Raw genomic sequence first — 19673 nt, forward strand, 5'->3', positions numbered from 1 at the left:
ATAACATTATTTCAACCCCACATGTGAATCTGCAATTCTACATGTGAAAGTGAGATTTTCACAGTTGGAGTTTTCTTACATGTGAAACTGCAAATTAGATTTTCACTTTCACATGTGAAATTGCAAGTTCACATGTGAAAAACAATCATGTGAAAAACAATCGCTCTTAGGCCTACAGCTCGATGGTGGTTATACAAGGCTACTATACAAAGCCTACTAATGATAATGACATTACTTATTATTATAATGAAGATCATAATAATAATTGTAATAATAACAATAACAAGGAGATCAAGAAAAAGGAGGGTATAGGAGCGAGAGCTGCGTGCATATTATGTGTGACAAACAGGTGCTGTTAGCTATGGTGTCATAGTTAGGCATCGTGGGCTGTTGTGGGCAGTTACTGTAGGTTGGCATTGTCTTCGGCGGTGCCGGGTGTAGCACGAAGCTAGCTAGCTAGCCGTTTTTCGAACAGAGTCAACACAGTAGCCATTGTGTGCTGTACTGTGGCAGCTAAATACAATATATTTGTGCTAAGCTAGCCAACGTTTAATTATTGCTGCGTTATGAAAGGAACTAGACACGGACACGAATTATCTGCTTAGTGTGTTAACACACTATTGGTGGTTTGTTGTGACCAAGTGTTGGTGCTAAACTGTGTGTTATTGGATGCTAGCATGCTAGTTAGCTATGGTGTCATAGTTAGCTAGCTGAATAAAGTGGGTTGAGCCTATTCCTTTAAACATTGGACCGCTGTGGTTCACAACAATTCTGATTTCTAAAGGTGGAAGTTGGGAGAGTTTTTGTTCGGGTGGTTCAGTGAAACAATTATAGTTTCTGAGGTGGAAGTTTTGGTGAGGGAGGCCCTGCTCTCTCCTCTCCCAGATGTTTAGTTCATTTCATTCCGATCTCCTCTGCATTATTGTAGCCATTTGCTACAGCCTGTCAACTATGCCTCTGCCTATCCCTGTTCTCTCCTCTCTGCACAGGCTACACAAACGCCTCACACCGCGTGGCTGCTGCCTCTCTAACCTGGTGGTCCCTGCACGCACCCCACACCTGGAGTTCCAGGTCTCAGGCAGCCTCTGGAACTGCCGTTCTGCTGCCAACAAAGCTGACTTCATCCCCGCCTATGCTAACCTCCAGTCCCTCGACTTCCTGGCGCTGACGGAAACATGGATTACCACTGAAAACACTGCTACTCCTACTGCTCTCTCCTCGTCTGACCATGTGTTCTCGCATACCCCGAGAGCATCTGGTCAGAGGGGTGGTGGCACAGGAATCCTCATCTCTCCCAAGTGGACATTCTCAATTTTTCCCCTAACCCACCTGTCTATCTCCTCATTTGAATTCCATGCTGTCACAGTCACTAGCCCATTTAAGCTTAATATCCTTGTCATCTATCGCCCTCCAGGTTCCCTTGGAGAGTTCATCAATGAGCTTGACGCCTTGATAAGTTCCTTTCCTGAGGATGGCTCACCCCTCACAGTTTTGGGGGATTTCAACCTCCCTATGTCCACATTTGACTCATTTCTCTCTGCCTCCTTCTTTCCACTCCTCTCCTCTTTTGACCTCACCCTCTCACCGTCCCCCCCTACTCACAAGGCAGGCAATACGCTTGACCTCATCTTTACTAGATGCTGCTCTTCTACTAATCTCACTGCAACTCCCCTCCATGTCTCCGACCACTACTTTGTTTCCTTTTCTCTCTCGCTCTCCTCCAACACTACTCACTCTGCCCCTACACAGATGGTAATGCGCCGCCGCAACCTTCGCTCTCTCTCTCCCACTACTCTCTCCTCTTCCATCCTATCATCTCTTCCCTCTGCTCAATCCTTCTCCCTCCAATCTCCTGATTCTGCCTCCTCAACCCTCCTCTCCTCCCTTTCTGCATCCTTTGACTCTCTGTGTCCCCTATCCTCCCGGCCGGCTCGGTCCTCCCCTCCAGCTCCGTGGCTTGATGACTCATTGCGAGCTCACAGAACAGAGCTCCGGGCAGCGGAGCGGAAATGGAAGAAAACTAAACTCCCTGCCGACCTGGCATCTTTTCACTCCCTCCTCTCTACATTTTCTTCATCTGTTTCTGCTGCTAAGGCCACTTTCTACCACTCTAAATTCCAAGCATCTGCCTCTAACCCTAGGAAGCTCTTTGCCACATTTTCTTTGAAAAGAAGGTTGACGACATCCGATCCTCGTTTGTTAAGTCTAATGACACTGCTGGTCCTACTCACACTGCCCTACCCTATGCTTTGACTTCTTTCTCCCCTCTCTCTCCAGATAAAATCCTGCGACTTGTGACTGCAGGCCGCCCAACAACCTGCCCGCTTGACCCCATCCCCTCCTCTCTTCTCCAGACCATCTCCGGTGACCTTCTCCCCTACCTCACCTCGCTGATCAACTCATCCTTGACCGCTGGCCATGTCCCTTCCGTCTTCAAGAGAGCGAGAGTTGCTCCCCTTCTCAAAAAACCAACACTCGATCCCACTGATGTCAACAACTACAGACCAGTATCCCTTCTTTCTTTTCTTTCCAAAACTATTGAGCGTGCCGTCTTTAGCCAACTCTCTTGCTATCTCTCTCAGAATGACCTTCTTGATCCAAACCAGTCAGGTTTCAGGACTGGTCATTCAACTGAGACTGCTCTTCTCTGTGTCACGGAGGCTCTCCGCACTGCTAAAGCTAACTCTCTCTCCTCTGCTCTTGTCCTTCTAGACCTGTCTGCTGCCTTTGATACTGTGAACCATCAGATCCTCCTCTCCACCCTCTCCGAGCTGGGCATCTCCGGCGCGGCTCACTCCTGGATTGCGTCCTACCTGACCGGTCGCTCCTACCAAGTGGCGTGGCGAGAAGCTGTCTCCGCACCACGTGCTCTCACCACTGGTGTCCCCCAGGGCTCAGTTCTAGGCCCTCTCCTTTTCTCCCTATACACCAAGTCACTTGGCTCTGTCATGTCCTCACATGGCCTCTCCTATCATTGCTACGCTGATGATACACAACTAATCTTCTCCTTTCCCCCTTCTGATAACCAGGTGGCGAATCGCATCTCTGCATGTCTGGCAGACATATCAGTATGGATGACGGATCACCACCTCAAGCTGAACCCTGGCAAGACGGAGCTGCTCTTCCTCCCGGGGAAGGACTGCCCGTTCCATGATCTCGCCATCACGGTTGACAACTCCGTTGTGTCCTCCTCCCAGAGTGCGAAGAGCCTTGGCGTGACCCTGGACAACACCCTGTCGTTCTCCGCTAACATCAAGGCGGTGACCCGCTCCTGCAGGTTCATGCTCTACAACATTCGGAGAGTACGACCCTGCCTTACACAGGAAGCGGCACAGGTCCTAATCCAGGCACTTGTCATCTCCCGTCTGGATTACTGCAACTCGCTGTTGGCTGGCCTCCCTGCCTGTGCCATTAAACCCCTACAACTCATCCAGAATGCCGCAGCCCGTCTGGTGTTCAACCTGCCCAAGTTCTCTCACGTCACCCCCCTCCTCCGCACACTCCACTGGCTTCCAGTTGAAGCTCGCATCCGTTACAAGACCATGGTGCTTGCCTATGGAGCAGTGAGGGGAACGGCACCTCTGTACCTTCGGGCTCTGATCAGTCCCTACACCCAAACGAGGGCATTGCGTTCATCCACCTCTGGCCTGCTGGCTCCCCTTCCTCTGCGGAAGCATAGTTCCCGCTCAGCCCAGTCAAAACTGTTCGCTGCTCTGGCACCCCAATGGTGGAACAAGCTCCCTCACGACGCCAGGACAGCGGAGTCACTCACCACCTTCCGGAGACATTTGAAACCCCACCTCTTTAAGGAATACCTGGAATAACCCCCCCCCCAAAAAAAATTGTAAAGTGGTTATCCCACTGGCTATAGGGTGAATGCACCAATTTGTGAGTCGCTCTGGATAAGAGCGTCTGCTAAATGACGTAAATGTGCCCTTGAGCAAGGCACTTAACCCTAATTGCTCCTGTAAGTCGCTCTGGATAAGAGCGTCTGCTAAATGACTAAAATGTAAATGTAAATATTATTTTTCTGCCTGTTAGGAACAGTGTAAACAACAGTAACTAAATAAGTAATAACAGTCTGTTCTAACAAAAAAAATCGTAAAGTCTTTATTACAGCATAGCAATGATTAAAAACAGCCAAATCTGTGAAATTGCTTTATCCAATATTTTGCCGTTGCATGAGGCTTGGTGCTCACGGAATCAGTAGGCTATTAAACAAACACTCAAACAGGCAACAAATGCAAGATCGGTCTTATTTCTGTAGATATATATGGATGATTTATAAAGCCAGGCACATTTAACAGTTAGGCTATTGATTATAGACCTAACCAAGTTGGGGTTTGCTCTCTCCTCAATTTTCTTAGACAATTAGGCTAAACCCTATTCGCACGGGACTAGTATTACTAGAGAACGTTGGTTATGTAATTATTACCCCAGAATGTCTGTTATTACAGAGGACGATTCGGACGGGATAATTTTTTCCCAAACTGCCCCCTGTAATTCTTAATTTTTTTCCAATAAATAGACAGTTATGACGGAAGCCTGGAGGTTTTTTTCTAGGCGTGAAGATATTTCAACAAGTCCAGGCGATAACAGGGCTACACTGATAACTCGAGCTTGGTTCCCAAGTTTCTAAACCATACCAAACCATCTTTGGTATAGTGTCGCCATAATATTTGAATTGAGAAAGTGTGATCATAATCATTAGGATATTTTAGCGATCCCCAGTAGACGTCCTAAATGCCCCCCAGCCTTCAGATGTGAGCTAAACAGTGCACTTGAGATGCGTTTTAAGGCTATGGATGTGAACGTTTCCAAACGTTTAAGTCAGTTGTATGCTGATCTATTAACAGCAAGGGTTACATTAAATAGGCGCAATATTTTTTACTGATGCATTTGGCAATATTCAATTCATACGCACAAAACATATTAACAAAAGCATTCACTGTGAAAGTTGATACATGTAGGCCCTTCATATATAGGCTATGCATGGCACTTCGTTCAAATGATCGAATCAGTTATTGTTTTCTTGCTCAAACCGTGAGCAACACCTGTCAAACTCAGACATTTCTCTCAAAACACAGGGATGTCGATTTGCAAGGACTAGTATTATCAGACGACCTTGGAGTTTGCCAAAAAACAGTAGGTTATTCTCATACCTGCCAACTTTTTAAAAAACCTTGGAGTGAGATTTTGTCCTGGGTCCGCCTGGGTCCTGCAGTCGGTGAAAAGCAATTGCACTGCCTGCGTCTCAGAACTGCGGCCGCCTTGATCTCATGAGGATATCGTTGCCCACGTGTGCATGACGTCAGAGAAAGTCGGGATCAAGTCGGACACAAATCTAACCAGCATGCATTGGGCGGTGATCGCCGGTGATCGATTCTGCGCAGACCTGGCTCATCTCAAATGAGCCTCTTGTCTATGATCTGTCGGCATGGTTATACTGGCCTGTGGCCTTCTTGGAGGCCTTGATGATATCGGAGGGGGGCTCCCATTTGAAGCAGGGCTCCAGATTGCTAGGCTGTTTCTTCTCTTGGTTTTGTTCAGTCCCACAACTGAAAACACCCTCTCAGCATCTGCGTTTGCATGGGGAAACACCAGGACAAGCTTGGCGACGGCAGCAAGCCTCTCAAATTCTTTGGCTCCTGTCACCTATGGAAAATGCACCAAAACACAATGGAAAAACATACCTTGATTTTTGATTGATTAATACTGTAAGTATACTGTAGGTTGATCCATTAACAAAGTTCAGATAAAAACATGCATAATTTGCAACATGCATGACACATATATGGATGCAACAATTTTAAGCAACAGATGTAGCCAAGCCACACCTGCCAAAAGGAAAGTCAAAAAAGGAAAAAAAAATGTACCTTATGCTTCCGGGTTGCCATTTCAGCCAAGAAGCTTTCCATTTCAGTTTCGTCCTGCAGGGATATCATTGGCATGGTCTGATAATTTAGAAACTCCTCACCCAGAAGGTCATGCTCCTCTGGCCCATGGTATGGGAGGAGATGGGGAAACCTATTTATGAAAGTAGAGTTACAAGTTGTTACGTTTTAGGTATATAGTCATCAACCAGCAGCAGTTCATACACATCTTTGAGAAGCCACATAAGAATATATCATGTGCAGTTTAGGAGTGAACACACCTCATCATAAAACACAGGGTATTTTAGCTAAGATGATAGACAATAATTAGAGAAAAAAAACTAACCTTTCAACAAAGTACAGGACATCTTCGCTGTCACTTTCAGCCCTTTGCCGTACATCTACAAATTGTGCGTGCTTGATCAGTGGCTCTTCCAGTGGCAGCTTCTTAAGTGCATAGTCCACAGCACTTGTCAGGAAACACAACACAGCTTCATGGAATGAATCCACCTGCTGTGGTGTGATGTCACCCTCGTCGAGTAATCTGTTAAATTTAGCCCTGGTTGTGAACCCAATGTTCAACTTTCTTCCTGTCACAGATACAGCATATCGGTATAAGGTACAAGGCTAAATATCACATATCACAGTGTTTGATCATAATAATAGTCAAATACTAACCTGGTAAATGGTTTGCCTTTTCTTTAAAGGCAATTTCACAAGGCTCCTCATGGCACTGCAGAGCTGCAGGAACCATAAACTTGGAACATAGCTTGCATACGAATTTCACCATCTATAACAGACATTTACAAAAATAGTAGGTGAAACCTGTTTTAGAGGATCCCTGCAGATATCAGCAAGAAACACAGAATGGAAAAAAACAGCAAAATCCAATCCCACCTCATCATGTAACAAAAATATTGATGACTGCTCTCTCTGAAGTAGTAAGTTGAAAGAAGTGAAAGTTGGTACGGTGGCTTGGAAGAACAGCAGGTACACTTCTGTCATGGGGTCAGTGAATGTCTGCACAAGTCTACTTCTATTGCACACATTTCCTGTATTTATGTTAAATTCTTTGGAATACATCTTACCTGTTCGAAATCAGCTGAGTTTACATTCACCACACTAAATCATGTTCACACGCACAAACGAATAATTTCTTTCAAGATTTAAAGTTTAAGAGAGTGAGTACTCAATTGGACGACATTTCATTGTTACATACCTAGTCTCAGCTCAGCTTCTTATCAGACTTCTTGAGGTAGTGATCGTTTCTTCTCCTGTTGTCTTTTTCTGTCGCTAACTTCGGGGTGCAGCGCATATGGTTCAGTGGCGCTCATCAGCGCCATCTACCGTCGGGGAGTTTGAAAAAAGGAACGAACGAGTCTCGGACTATTTTTTTTGCGTGAGAAATTGGATGTGTGGCGTGAGTGCGTGTGAAAACAGGCAAAAACGTGTGTCACACGGCGAAAGCGTGAGAGTTGGCAGCTCTGTATTCTGGCTGGAATTGCCATGTACAAATTACTGACATGGCAGAATTGGATGGGACAAAAAAAAAAAGACAGATGTGGTGTTTTGTGCTTGTGCACATAATTACATTACCCGGACTGTGCCATCCCCGTGGCCTCCGCAATGGAGTAGTCCACTGAGACAGGTGCGAATCAGACATGCGTCTTGTGCATCATGAAAAAAAACAAAAAACGACTACTCGACTAAAGAAATCTCGGTCGACCAACAGCCTATCGACCAATCAATCAACCAGTCAACTAAATGGGGTCAGCCCTAAGATTTTCACATGTGAAATAGAGATTTTTTTAATATACATGTGAAACCACAAATGTGATTTTCAACATTAGTCTATTAAAAACAGTACTCTAGTAATGAGGTTTGTGCAGTAGGCTATAGGCCCAAAACATTATACTGCATATTGGCTTTGCTTGAATTGCCCTGCCAATGCATTGTTGTTCTTCTCAGACCATTCCTTTTTAATATATATTTTAACATTTGGGGAAGGCTATATGATCACACCGGTAATAGATCAGTTGTTGTATTACTTGTGAGGCACAGCTGAGTGACCATACGTTTAAACAGTGGTGGAAAAAGTACTCAATTGTCATACTTGAGTAAAAGTAAAGATACCTTAATAGAAAATGACTCAAGTAAAAGTGAAAGTCACCCAGTAAAATACTACTTGACTAAAAGTCCAAAAGTATTTGGTTTTAAATATACTTAAGTATCAAAAGTAAATGGAATTGCTAAAATGTACTTAAGTATCAAAAGTAAAAGTATGAACCATTTCAAATTCCTTATATTAAGCAAACCAGACAGCACAATTTTCTTTTTTTTCTTTTTTAAATCTACGGATAGCCAGGGGCACACTCCAACACTCAGACATAATTTACAAACGAAACATTAGTGTTTAGTGAGTCAGCCAGATCAGAGGCAGTAGGGATGACCAGGGATGTTCTCTTGATAAGTGTGTGAATTGGACCATTTTCCTGTCAAAATGTAACGAGTACTTTTGGGTGTCAGGGAAATGTATGGAGTAAAAAGTACATTATTTTCTTTAGGAATGTAGTGAAGTAAAAGTAAAAGTTTCCATAAATATAAATAGTAAAGTAAAGTACAGATACCACAAAAAACTACGTAAGTAGTACTTTAAAGTATTTTTACTTAAGTACTTTACACCACTGCGTTTAAACAATTAGCTTTTTATTTTACTGGGCTGATGGAGCCTACATCTGATTATTAGTCTCAGCAGAGGGAAAGGGCAGCAGACTGAGGGTCCGCCTCTCAACGTCCCTCCGCTCTCCCTTTCCTCCGCTGACACTGACCAAAAAGGGACAACGTCTTCCAGCTGATGGTGAAACTCGAGTCGCACCAAATTAATTCTGCTTCATGCACAAATTCATGTTGTTACTTACTCCTATGACCAGAGAAAGTGAAATATTCCTCAATATTAAAAAAGACCCAAGCCGCTAATAATTACAACGCAAGCCTATCGATACACTTTCCTGCTCATTCATTGCAGCTGCAGTGCTGATTGTAGTTTGAGTGGAAGTAGGGAGAATGCGCATTTTATTGCTTATAAAAGTGCTGTTGACAGTGCTGAGTAAAAACTTAAACATGAACTCACTCATAAAAACAGCAGCTCTTTGCTATATTCGTTGACAGTCTCTCTCTCTAGTCATGGTTTTAAAAGTTTAGAAATCTCATTGTATCAACTTTGCTGTAGCTTTCTTTTATGCCTGCTACGTTATTGCAGACACGGTAATCTGAGCAATCCGATTGGCCAGTGGTAGGCCTATAGTGTACTTGATTTGCTCCCCCCGGGCCAGCCGGGAAGGCAGTTTGTAGCTTCAGACATATGAAATGGTTCAAAATGGGAAAACGTCACCTACCCGGCGCCCAGAGCAGCGGAATCGGGTGCACCTACCACCAACAGTGCATGCAAGGCTTATTGTTGGGTTTTCTACAGAACTGTTTGGCGATCGACTAGGAATGCCTTGGTGACCACTGGTATAGGCTATTATGAAGTGATTATTTAAGAGCATTGAAGATAAATCACAATCCGTACAAAAATATATATATCGAGCTAGTAACTAACATATTTACATAAATCATCAACATCAATGAGTACGGTTACATGCACACAATAATACTATTATTGTAGATAGTCAGATTAATATAATAGTTTGTTTAGAACGATTTTCCTAATAATCCTGTTTACATGGACACATTTGAAATCCGGCTACCTGATGAGAAAATCGCCAATCAAAATAAATGTTCTACCACAGAGACCATGTTATTTTTGTGAAGCCTATTTGATTCTGAGTTCCGACATATAAAGTTTGTATGTGAAAACAATGTCTAAGATGCATACTTCCAGTTATCTGCCCTACTCACTTCTCTCGCGCATAAGAGGGAGGCTTGCGCTACTGGTGCTGGCACATGCGCAGATCAAATACAGTGAGGGAAAAAAGTATTTGATCCTCTGCTGATTTTGTATGTTTGCCCACTGACAAAGAAATGATCAGTCTATAATTTTAATGGTAGGTTTATTTGAACAGTGAGAGACAGAATAACAACAAAAAAATCCAGAAAAACGCATGTCAAAAATGTTATAAATTGATTTGCATTTTAATGAGGGAAATAAGTATTTGACCCCCCTCTCAATCAGAAAGATTTCTGGCTCTCAGGTGTCTTTTATACAGGTAACGAGCTGAGATTAGGAGCACACTCTTAAATGGAGTGCTCCTAATCTCAGCTTGTTACCTGTATAAAAGACATCTGTCCACAGAAACAATCAATCAATCAGATTCCAAACTCTCCACCATGGCCAAGACCAAATAGCTCTAAAAGGATGTCAGGTACAAGATTGTAGACCTACACAAGGCTGGAATGGGCTACAAGACCATCGCCAAGCAGCTTGGTGAGAAGGTGACAACAGTTGGTGGAATTATTCGCAAATGGAAGAAACACAAAAGACCTGTCAATCTCCCTCGGCCTGGGCCTTCATGCAAGATCTCACCTCGTGGAGTTGCAATGATCATGAGAACGGTGAGGAATCAGCCCAGAACTACACGGGAGGATCTTGTCAATGATCTCAAGGCAGCTGGGACCATAGTCACCAAGAAAACAATTGGTAACACACTACGCCGTGAAGGACTGAAATCCTGCAGCGCCCGCAAGGTCCCCCTGCTCAAGAAAGCACATATACAGGCCCGTCTGAAGTTTGCCAATGAACATCTGAATGATTCAGAGGAGAACTGGGTGAAAGTGTTGTGATCAGATGAGACCAAAATCGAGCTCTTTGGCATCAACTCAACTCGCCGTGTTTGGAGGAGGAGGAATGCTGCCTATGACCCCAAGAACACCATCCACACCATCAAACATGGAGGTGGAAACATTATGCTTTGGGGGTGTTTTTCTGCTAAGGGGACAGGACAACTTCACAGCATCAAAGGGACGATGGACGGGGCCATGTACCGTCAAATCTTGGGTGAGAACCTTCCTTCCCTCAGCCAGGGCATTGAAAATGGGTCGTGGATGGGTATTCCAGCATGACAATGACCCAAAACACACGGCCAAGGCAACAAAGGAGTGGCTCAAGAAGAAGCACATTAAGGTCCTGGAGTGGCCTAGCCAGTCTCCAGACCTTAATCCCATAGAAAATCTGTGGAGGAAGCTGAAGGTTCGAGTTGCCAAACGTCAGCCTCGAAACCTTAATGACTTGGAGAAGATCTGCAAAGAGGAGTGGGACAAAATCCCTCCTGAGATGTGTGCAAACCTGGTGGCCAACTACAAGAAACGTCTGACCTCTGTGATTGCCAACAAGGGTTTTGCCACCAAGTACTAAGTCATGTTTTGCAGAGGGGTCAAATACTTATTTCCCTCATTAAAATGCAAATACATTTATAACATTTTTGACATGCGTTTTTCTGGATTTTTTTGTTGTTATTCTGTCTCTCACTGTTCAAATAAACCTACCATTAAAATTATAGACTGATCATGTCTTTGTCAGTGGGCAAACGTACAAAATCAGCAGGGGATCAAATACTTTTTTCCCTCACTGTATACTGCTGGAATGCCAATTAAGCTGTTAACATGTGCTAATAATTCAAAAGATTGCTCAGAAAACCAGGTGTTTTAATCAGTGTGTGCTTACTTCGATTTTGACCTTAAACTCATTAAGATAAGCAGAGTAAAGTGTTTACATGAGCCATACTCAACCTACTGCCATAATCAGTTTAATATCTAATTATTAGTGTTCATGTAAATGTACCCAATGATCAGCTAATAGCCTACCCTCTTTTCCCGGTGTCAATCATGTGTTTAAGAGGCACTGTAACTAGCTTCCTTACAATTTGTGATGAGTGAGTGTGTTGTTGCAGAAATAAATATGCCTATGCTTTTTTCATTTTGAGCACCTGCCCCCTGAAAGCTCTGTGCATGGCCCTGGTAAGGTGTCACAGACAGGGTGGCTGTGATATTATGCTATATTTCCCTGAGGTACACAAAGGTAATGTGATGGGATTGGAGGAGAAGGATGACAGGGACTGTGTATGTGTGTATGTGCGTTCGTGCCTGTGCATGTAGGCGCTTGCTTCATAAAAACCCAGAGCACACCAGTTACTCACAGTCTCACACACTCATACACAACCTACTCACATATGCCCTTCCAAAGAGCCATCTCTACTGAATTATTAATCTAAATTAAAACCACTCCATACATGCTTAACTAAACTTTGGTGCCAGATGATAACAAACTTGACACGACATTCGTCCCACAGTCTAATCTGAAAGTACAGGCTATACCAGATCACTATGATAACTGAGCTCTGTAACATATTGTTACTTGACTCATCTGAGATTTGACAGAAGAGAGTCGATTGTGTAACAACACTATTTAAAAGGGAACGAAATAACAAAAGGAGGAGAGGAGGAAGAAAAGAGAGGAAATACTATTACCCTCATGTCCGCAGTTACCGAGAGGGAAAAGAGGCGTAAAAATACCCATGCTGAATAATCCCTATAGGCAACTAGGAGGTATAATCTCTCTCTTGTTTTCAAGGGGGAGGATTAATTTCCTCTTCCTAACCTGCTCAGTGTCCCTAAATCAAATCTCATTGGTGCACTTTTCACTGGCCTGCTGTCTCAGCTGCAGCTCTCCACCCTGTCTGTCGGTCTGTCTGTCTGTCTGTCTGTCTGTCTCCCTGTCCCTCCATCCGTCAGTCCAGCCGTCCATCCATCTGTCTGTCTGTTGGTCCGTTAGTCTGCCAGCCTTCCTGTCTGTCTTTTTGTCTGCCAGCCTGTCTGTCTTTCTGTCCCTCCATCCGTCAGTCCATCCATCCGTCTGTCTGCAGATCTAATCTATTTACTGCCTATGAGCCATCTGTACCTCATACTGACATATTAGCATTCTCTATGGACTGACTCATTTCTCATTCAGTGCCATATCTCTATGGCTCCAGTCCAATTTGCTTGATTACTGACTAATATACACTACATTACCAAAAGTATGTGGACACCTCAGCGGTCAGCACTCGGCGGTCCCGTTCTGTGAGCTTGTGTGCCTTATCACTTTGCAGCTGAGCCGCTGTTGCGCCTAGACGTTTCCACTTCACAATAACAGCACTTACAGTTGACCGGGGTAGCTCTAGCAGGGCAGAAATTTGACGAACTGACTTGTTGGAAAGGTGGCATCCTATGACGGTGCCACATTGAAAGTCACTGAGCTCTTCAGTAAGGCCATTCTACTGCCAATGTCTGTCTATGGAGATTGCATGGCTGTGTGCTCGATTTTATATACCTGTCAGCAACGGGGGTGGCTGAAATAGCTGAATCCGCTCATTTGAAGGGGTGTCCACATACTTTTGTATATATAGTGTATGTGCAGATATACTGTGTAGATATACTGTGCATGTGGACTGTATTGTATATGTTCCATGTCCTCTGAAGCCAGATGTGCACATTACACTGACATTACATTATTATTTATTACATACTGGCACAGAAGATGGCGTCGTACTGTATGGCTGCAGTCTTTCGAGCTCTGACCCAACTTTGCTATTTTGTGATTCTTTTGGCGTTTATCTTTACTTTTTTGCATGAAATGTATCCGCTATCATATTTTGTATTTATTTTACCTTTATTTAACTAGGCAAGTCAGTTAAGAACAAATTCTTATTTACAGTGACGGCCTACACCGGCGAAACTTATGATCGACAAGAACCTTTGAACATCAGATCGGCAGTTACTAACCTCAATTCCGGCTTCAACTTCGACTCTGCCCTGGGCTGTTAGTGTAATTCCGACCCAATTTTCGGGCTACCCAAGATGAAACGCCGGCGAAAAAGATCACAGGAGAGGGGGAGTCCTGGTAAGATTAAGGCGAAGGGATAACCGGCCACCTCTTCCCTCTATTCTATTGGCCAGACACTTAATATGATGGATGACCTCCAATCGTGAATTTGATATCAACGGGACTCTCGTAACTGCAATATTCTCTGCTTTTCTGAAACATGGCTTTCGGAAAAGATAACCCCCATGGCTACCCAACTCGATGGATTCTCCATTCACCGAGCGGACAGGACATTGGATTCAGGGAAATCCTAGAGGGGGAGGGGTATGACTCTTCATCAACAGCAAATGGTGTGCTGACTCTAGCGCAGTGGAAGTCTTGACCCATTGTTCACCCGTCTTGGAATATCTGATGGTCAAATGCTGACCCTTCTATTTCCTGAGAGTTTTCAGCTGTTATCATGACTGCTGTATATATTCTATCTCAGGACAAGAAAAACAACAATCTGGCACTTATCGAACTGTACAAGGCTATTAACAAGCAGGAAACCATGAACCCGGAGACTATCTTTCTGGTTGCGGTGATTTTAATTCTGCGTCATTAAGACACATAATGTCCAACTTCCATCAACACGTCTCCTTCACCACTAGGGGTGATAAAGTCCTAGACCACTGTTACTCTACTCACAAGCAAGCATACAAGGCCCTCCCTCATCCCCCGTTCGGCAATCAGATCATGACTCTATACTCCTGCTTCCGGTCTACAAGCAGAAGCTCAAACAGGAAGTACCTGTGACATGCTCTGTAGATAAATGGTCCTCTGAAACGGAGGCTATGCTACAGGACTGCTTTGCTAGCGCTGACTGTACCGGGACTCTGCTGATACCATCGAAGAGCTAACCACCTCCGCCACCGGCTTCATTAGCAAATGCATCACCGATGTTGTCCCCACAGTGAAGGTTCGCTGCTTCCCCAATCAAAAGCCCTGGATTAACACCGAGCACGCCCTCATCCACATCAACGGAGCACTAGTTGAGCAGGTCGAGAGCTTTTTTTGTTGTTGTCATTTATCCAGAGCAACTTACATGAGCAATTAGGGTTAAGTGCCTTGCTCAAGGGCACATCGACAGATTTTTCACCTAGTCGGCTCGGGGATTAGAACCAGCGACCTTTCGGTTACTGGCACAACGCTCTTAACCACAAAGCTACCTGCCGCACTAAGCTTCAAGTTCCTTTGTGTCCAAATCACTAAGGACTTAAAAATGGTCCACGCACACAGTAGTGAAGAGGCACGACTGCACCTCCTCCCCCTCAGGAGGTAGAAAAGATTTGGCATTGGCCCTCAAATCCTCAAAAAGTTATACAGCTGCCCAACTGAGAGCATCTTGACTGGCTGCATCACTGCTTGGTATGGCAACTGCACCACCCTTGATCACATAGTGCTACATAGGGTGGTGTGGACAGCCCAGTACAAATACACTTCTGCTACTCTGTTTATCATATATCCTGATGCCTAGTCATCTTACCCCTATACATATCTACCCCTACCACTCCAGTAACCCTACACATTGTATGGTATTGGCACTGACCCTGCAACTGACCCTGTATATAGCTTACTTACTTTCTCCTGTTCTTATTATTTATATTTCTCGTGTGTTTTTGTTCTACTTTACTTTATAGTACTAGTGATATTAATTACTGCATTGTTGGGAAAGAGCTTGCAAGAAAGGCATTTCACTGTACTTGTGCACGTGACAATACAACTTGAAACTACACTCTTAGAAAAAAGGGTTCCAAAAGGGTTCTTCGGCTGTCCCCATAGGAGAACCCTTTTTGGTTCCAGGTAGAACCCTTTTTGGTTCCAAGTAGAACCCTTTTTGGTACCATGTAGAACCCTTTTGGGTACCATGTAGAACCCTCTGTGGAAAGGGTTCTACAATCGTTGTCAAAAGTTTTGAGAATGACACAAATACTAATTTTCACAAAGTCTGCTGCCTCAGTTTTGATGATGGCAATTTGCATATACTCCAGAATGTCATGAAGAGTGATCAGATGAATTGCAATTAATTGCAAAGTCCCTCTTTGCCATGAAAATGAACTTAATCTCCCAAAAACTTTTCCACTGCATTTCAGCCCTGCCACAAAAGGACCAGCTGCCATCATGTCAGTGATTCTCTCGTTAACACAGGTGAGAGTGTTGACGAGGACAAGGCTGGAGATCACTCTGTCATGCTGATTGAGTTAGAATAACAGACTGGAAGCTTTAAAAGGAGGGTGGTGCTTGAAATCATTGTTCTTCTCTGTTAACCATGGTTACCTGCAAGGAAACACGTGCCGTCATCATTGCTTTGCACAAAAAGGGCTTCACAGGCAAGGATATTGCTGCTAGTAAGATTGCACCTAAATCAACCATTTATCGGATCATCAAGAAGTTCAAGGAGAGAGGTTCAATTTTTGTGAAGAAGGCGTCAGGGCACCCAAGAAAGTCCAGCAAGCGCCAGGACCATCTCCTAAAGTTGATTCAGCTGCGGGATCGGGGCACCACCAGTGCAGAGCTTGCTCAGGAATGGCAGCAGGCAGGTGTGAGTACATCTGCACGCACAGTGAGGCGAAGACTTTTGGAGGATGGCCTGGTGTCAAGAAGGGCAGAAAAGAAGCCACTTCTCTCCAGGAAAAACATCAGGGACAGACTGATATTCTGCAAAAGGTACAGGGATTGGACTGCTGAGGACTGGGGTAAAGTCATTTTCTCTGATGAATCCCCTTTCCGATTGTTTGGGGCATCCGGAAAACACCTTGTCCGGAGAAGACAAGGTGACCGCTACCATCAGTCCTGTGTCATGCCAACAGTAAAGCATCCTGAGTCCATTCATGTGTGGGGTTGCTTCTCAGCCAAGGGAGTGGGCTCACTCACATTTTTACCTAAGAACACAGCCATGAATAAAGAATGGTACCAACACATCCTCCGAGAGCAACTTCTCCCAACCATCCAAGAACAGTTTGGTGACGACCAATGCCTTTTCCAGCATGATGGATCACCTTGCCATAAGGCAAAAGTGATAACTAAGTGGCTCGGGGAACAAAACATCGACATTTTGGGTCCATGGCCAGGAAACTCCCCAGACCTTAATCCCATTGAGAACTTGTGGTCGATCCTCAAGAGGCGGGTGGACAAACAAAAACCCACAAATTCTGACAAACTCCAAGCATTGATTATGCATGAATGGGCTGCCATCAGTCAGGATGTGGCCCAGAAGTTAATTGACAGCATGCCAGGGCAGATTGCAGAGGTCAACACTGCAAATGTTGACTCTTTGCATAAACTTAATGTAATTGTCAATAAAAGCCTTTGACACTTATGGAATGCTTGTAATTATACTTCAGTATACAATAGTAACATCTGACAAAAATATCTCATAACACTGAAGCAGCGAACTTTGTGAAGACCAATACTTGTGTCATTCTCAAAACTTTTGACCACGACTGTACATGGAACCCAAAAGGGTTCTACCTGGAACAAAAAAGGGTTATTCAAAGGGTTCTCCTATGGGGACAGCCGAATAACCCTTTTTTCTAAGAGTGCAGTGTTCTCCCCAGGTCCAAACTCACCCGGAAGTAATCACTGCACGCCGCCAGCACCGCTTTATGGGCGTGGAACTTCTGGTCGCCGGCAACCAGGGTGACATCACAGAGTAGGCCGTCCTTCCTCTGCTGGTTGAGGGCGGAGAGGACGGAGTCCTGGTGAGACTTGGACTGGCATAGCCTCTGGTCTTTTACCAGGTCCTGCCCACTGGAAGAGAGAGCGAGAGAGAGAGAGAAGGAGAGAGCGAGAGCGGTGGAGAGAGAGAGGGAAAGGGAAATGGAGAGATATCAGTCAAGGCTGGGGGAAAATCTCTGTCTCTCTCGTCATCACCTATCTTGTCTCTCTGCTCATCTAATTTTAGTCATTTAGCAGACGCTCTAATCCAGAGAGACTTAAAGGAGCAATTAGGGTTAAGTGCCTTGCTCAAGGGAACATGGACAGATTTTTCACCTATTCAGGTCAGGGATTCGAACCAGCAACCTTTCGTCACTGGCCCAACACTCTTAGCCGCTAGGCTACCTGCCACATCTCCAGTTTGGTCTGTCACCTTCAATAGTATTTAGTATTTGAACACTAGTCTGGTGTGTGTGTGTCTATGTGTGTGTGTGTGTGTGTGTGTGTGTGTGTGTGTGTGTGTGTGTGTGTGTGTGTGTGTGTGTGTGTGTGTGTGTGTGTGTGTGGTAAAGCACTGGAGCCCCATGCTGGCCACCTCCAAGGCTCAGCAGCTGTAGTTCAACATTGTCAACATTTGTCACATGCGCCAAATACAACAGGTGTAGACCTTACGGTGAAATGCTTACTTACAAGCCCTTAACCAACAATGCAGTTTTAAGAAAAATAAGTGTTAAGTAAACAATAGATAAGTAAAATTGCAACAATGCAAATAGTCCGGGTAGCAATTTGATTAGCTGTTCAGGAGCCTTATGGCTTGGGGATAGAAGCTGTTAAGAAGCCTTTTGGACCTAGACTTGGCGCGCTGGTACCGCTTGCCTTGCGGTAGCAGAGAGAACAGTCTATGACTAGGGTGGCTGGAGTCTTTGACAATTTTCCTCTGACACCGCCTGGTATAGAGGTCCTGGATGGCAGGAAGCTTGGCCCCAGTGATGTACTGTACTTGTGTGCGTGTGTGTATGTTTTACGTGTGTGTGTGTGTGTGTGTGTGTGTGTGTATGTGTGTGCACACAGATTCACCAGCTCTTACCTGACACAAGGTTCAGATGGCATGCTCCCGGAGAAGGAGAGAAGAGGTGGAACAGTATTCTGTAATTCCTGAGGGCTGCAGTTACTTCATGCATTAGCCTGGAAAGAGAAAGAGACAAGGTACATTTCAATCAATCCATTTGGTCAGCTAACTGCTAACCCCCAATACAAAGCAGACTGAAAATCCACTTGAATCTACGTCACTGCGAGGCACTTCAGCTTAATGAATAGAATGAAGAACAGACACTTTGTGAATTAGCCATCGGCAAAGAAGGACCACTACCTGAGCTTCCTACTGACACTGTGGTTAAGAATATAATGTTTCTAAACACTTCTACATTAATGTGGATGCTACCATGATTACGGATAATCCTGAATGAATCGTGAATAATGATGAGTGAGAAAGTTAGACACACAAATATCATATCCCCCCCAAAAATGCTAACCGCCCCAGTTATTGTAATGGTGAGAGTTTTAGCATTTCATTGGGATATTTGTGCGTCTGCAGATGGCATAACTCTTTTATCTGCCCAGAGAGCTAAATAAGGTGCACGTGTAGGCATATTGCTGGCCAATCAGATAGCTTAGATCACTGTGTCTACAGCAGCTTCCACGAGCCCACAGCAAATTTAATTGGAAATATAACTTTGCCCCGTGGTTCTCCGCCCCATGCACTATAGTTAGGCCCGATAGGAAATTGATCATTTAATTGATATCACACAATACATTGTAGGTGCACTTGATGTCCCGCGCCCAGCAGAGAATTGCACTTGGCTTGCATTTTGACTCAGAAAGTGATCTTGACTAAGAGAAGGTTGTTGGCCACTGTTCTAGTCTATATAGGCTATAGTATGGCCTATTATTATGTGTATTAATTAGCATACTGCTATAATTTACCATTCCTTTGATGTTGTTTAATATGCAGCATGTAACCTAATGCAAACCTGATCTACTTTGATTGGCCTCCGTGACAGTGATTAAATGGTTACATTTGTGGCCGCCTAGCCTAGCCTACTATCTCCTGGTCGCTGAGCCAAGTCATATCAGGGCATTATGTCCTAGTCTCATAGTCTGATTAATTAAGATAGGCCTATGGTTTATTATGTGTCTATGAAAGTCGCATGTTTAGATTAGTTTATTAGGATTCCTATTAGCTACTGCACATGCAGCAGCTACTCTTCCTGGGGTCCACACAAAACGTACAAATACATGACAAAGTA

The 19673-nt window shown here is 44.4% G+C and overlaps 1 protein-coding gene across 1 annotated transcript in view; it reads right to left on the reverse strand.

Moving 5' to 3' along the window:
* LOC311139115 (kelch-like protein 32) overlaps positions 1–19673 on the reverse strand; it is a 63403-nt gene that overhangs the window by 14377 nt on the left and 29353 nt on the right. The window contains exons 2-3 of the mRNA XM_084174005.1: positions 18455–18552; positions 17280–17460 (exon numbers count right to left, since the gene is read on the reverse strand). Of these exons, the coding sequence (XP_084030131.1) occupies positions 17280–17460; positions 18455–18477 (204 nt within the window). The 5' untranslated portion in view covers positions 18478–18552. The remainder of the gene's footprint in view (positions 1–17279; positions 17461–18454; positions 18553–19673) is intronic.

The sequence above is a fragment of the Coregonus lavaretus genome (assembly GCF_964263955.1).
Source record: "Coregonus lavaretus genome assembly, chromosome: 13".
Classification (NCBI taxonomy): Eukaryota; Metazoa; Chordata; class Actinopteri; order Salmoniformes; family Salmonidae; genus Coregonus; species Coregonus lavaretus.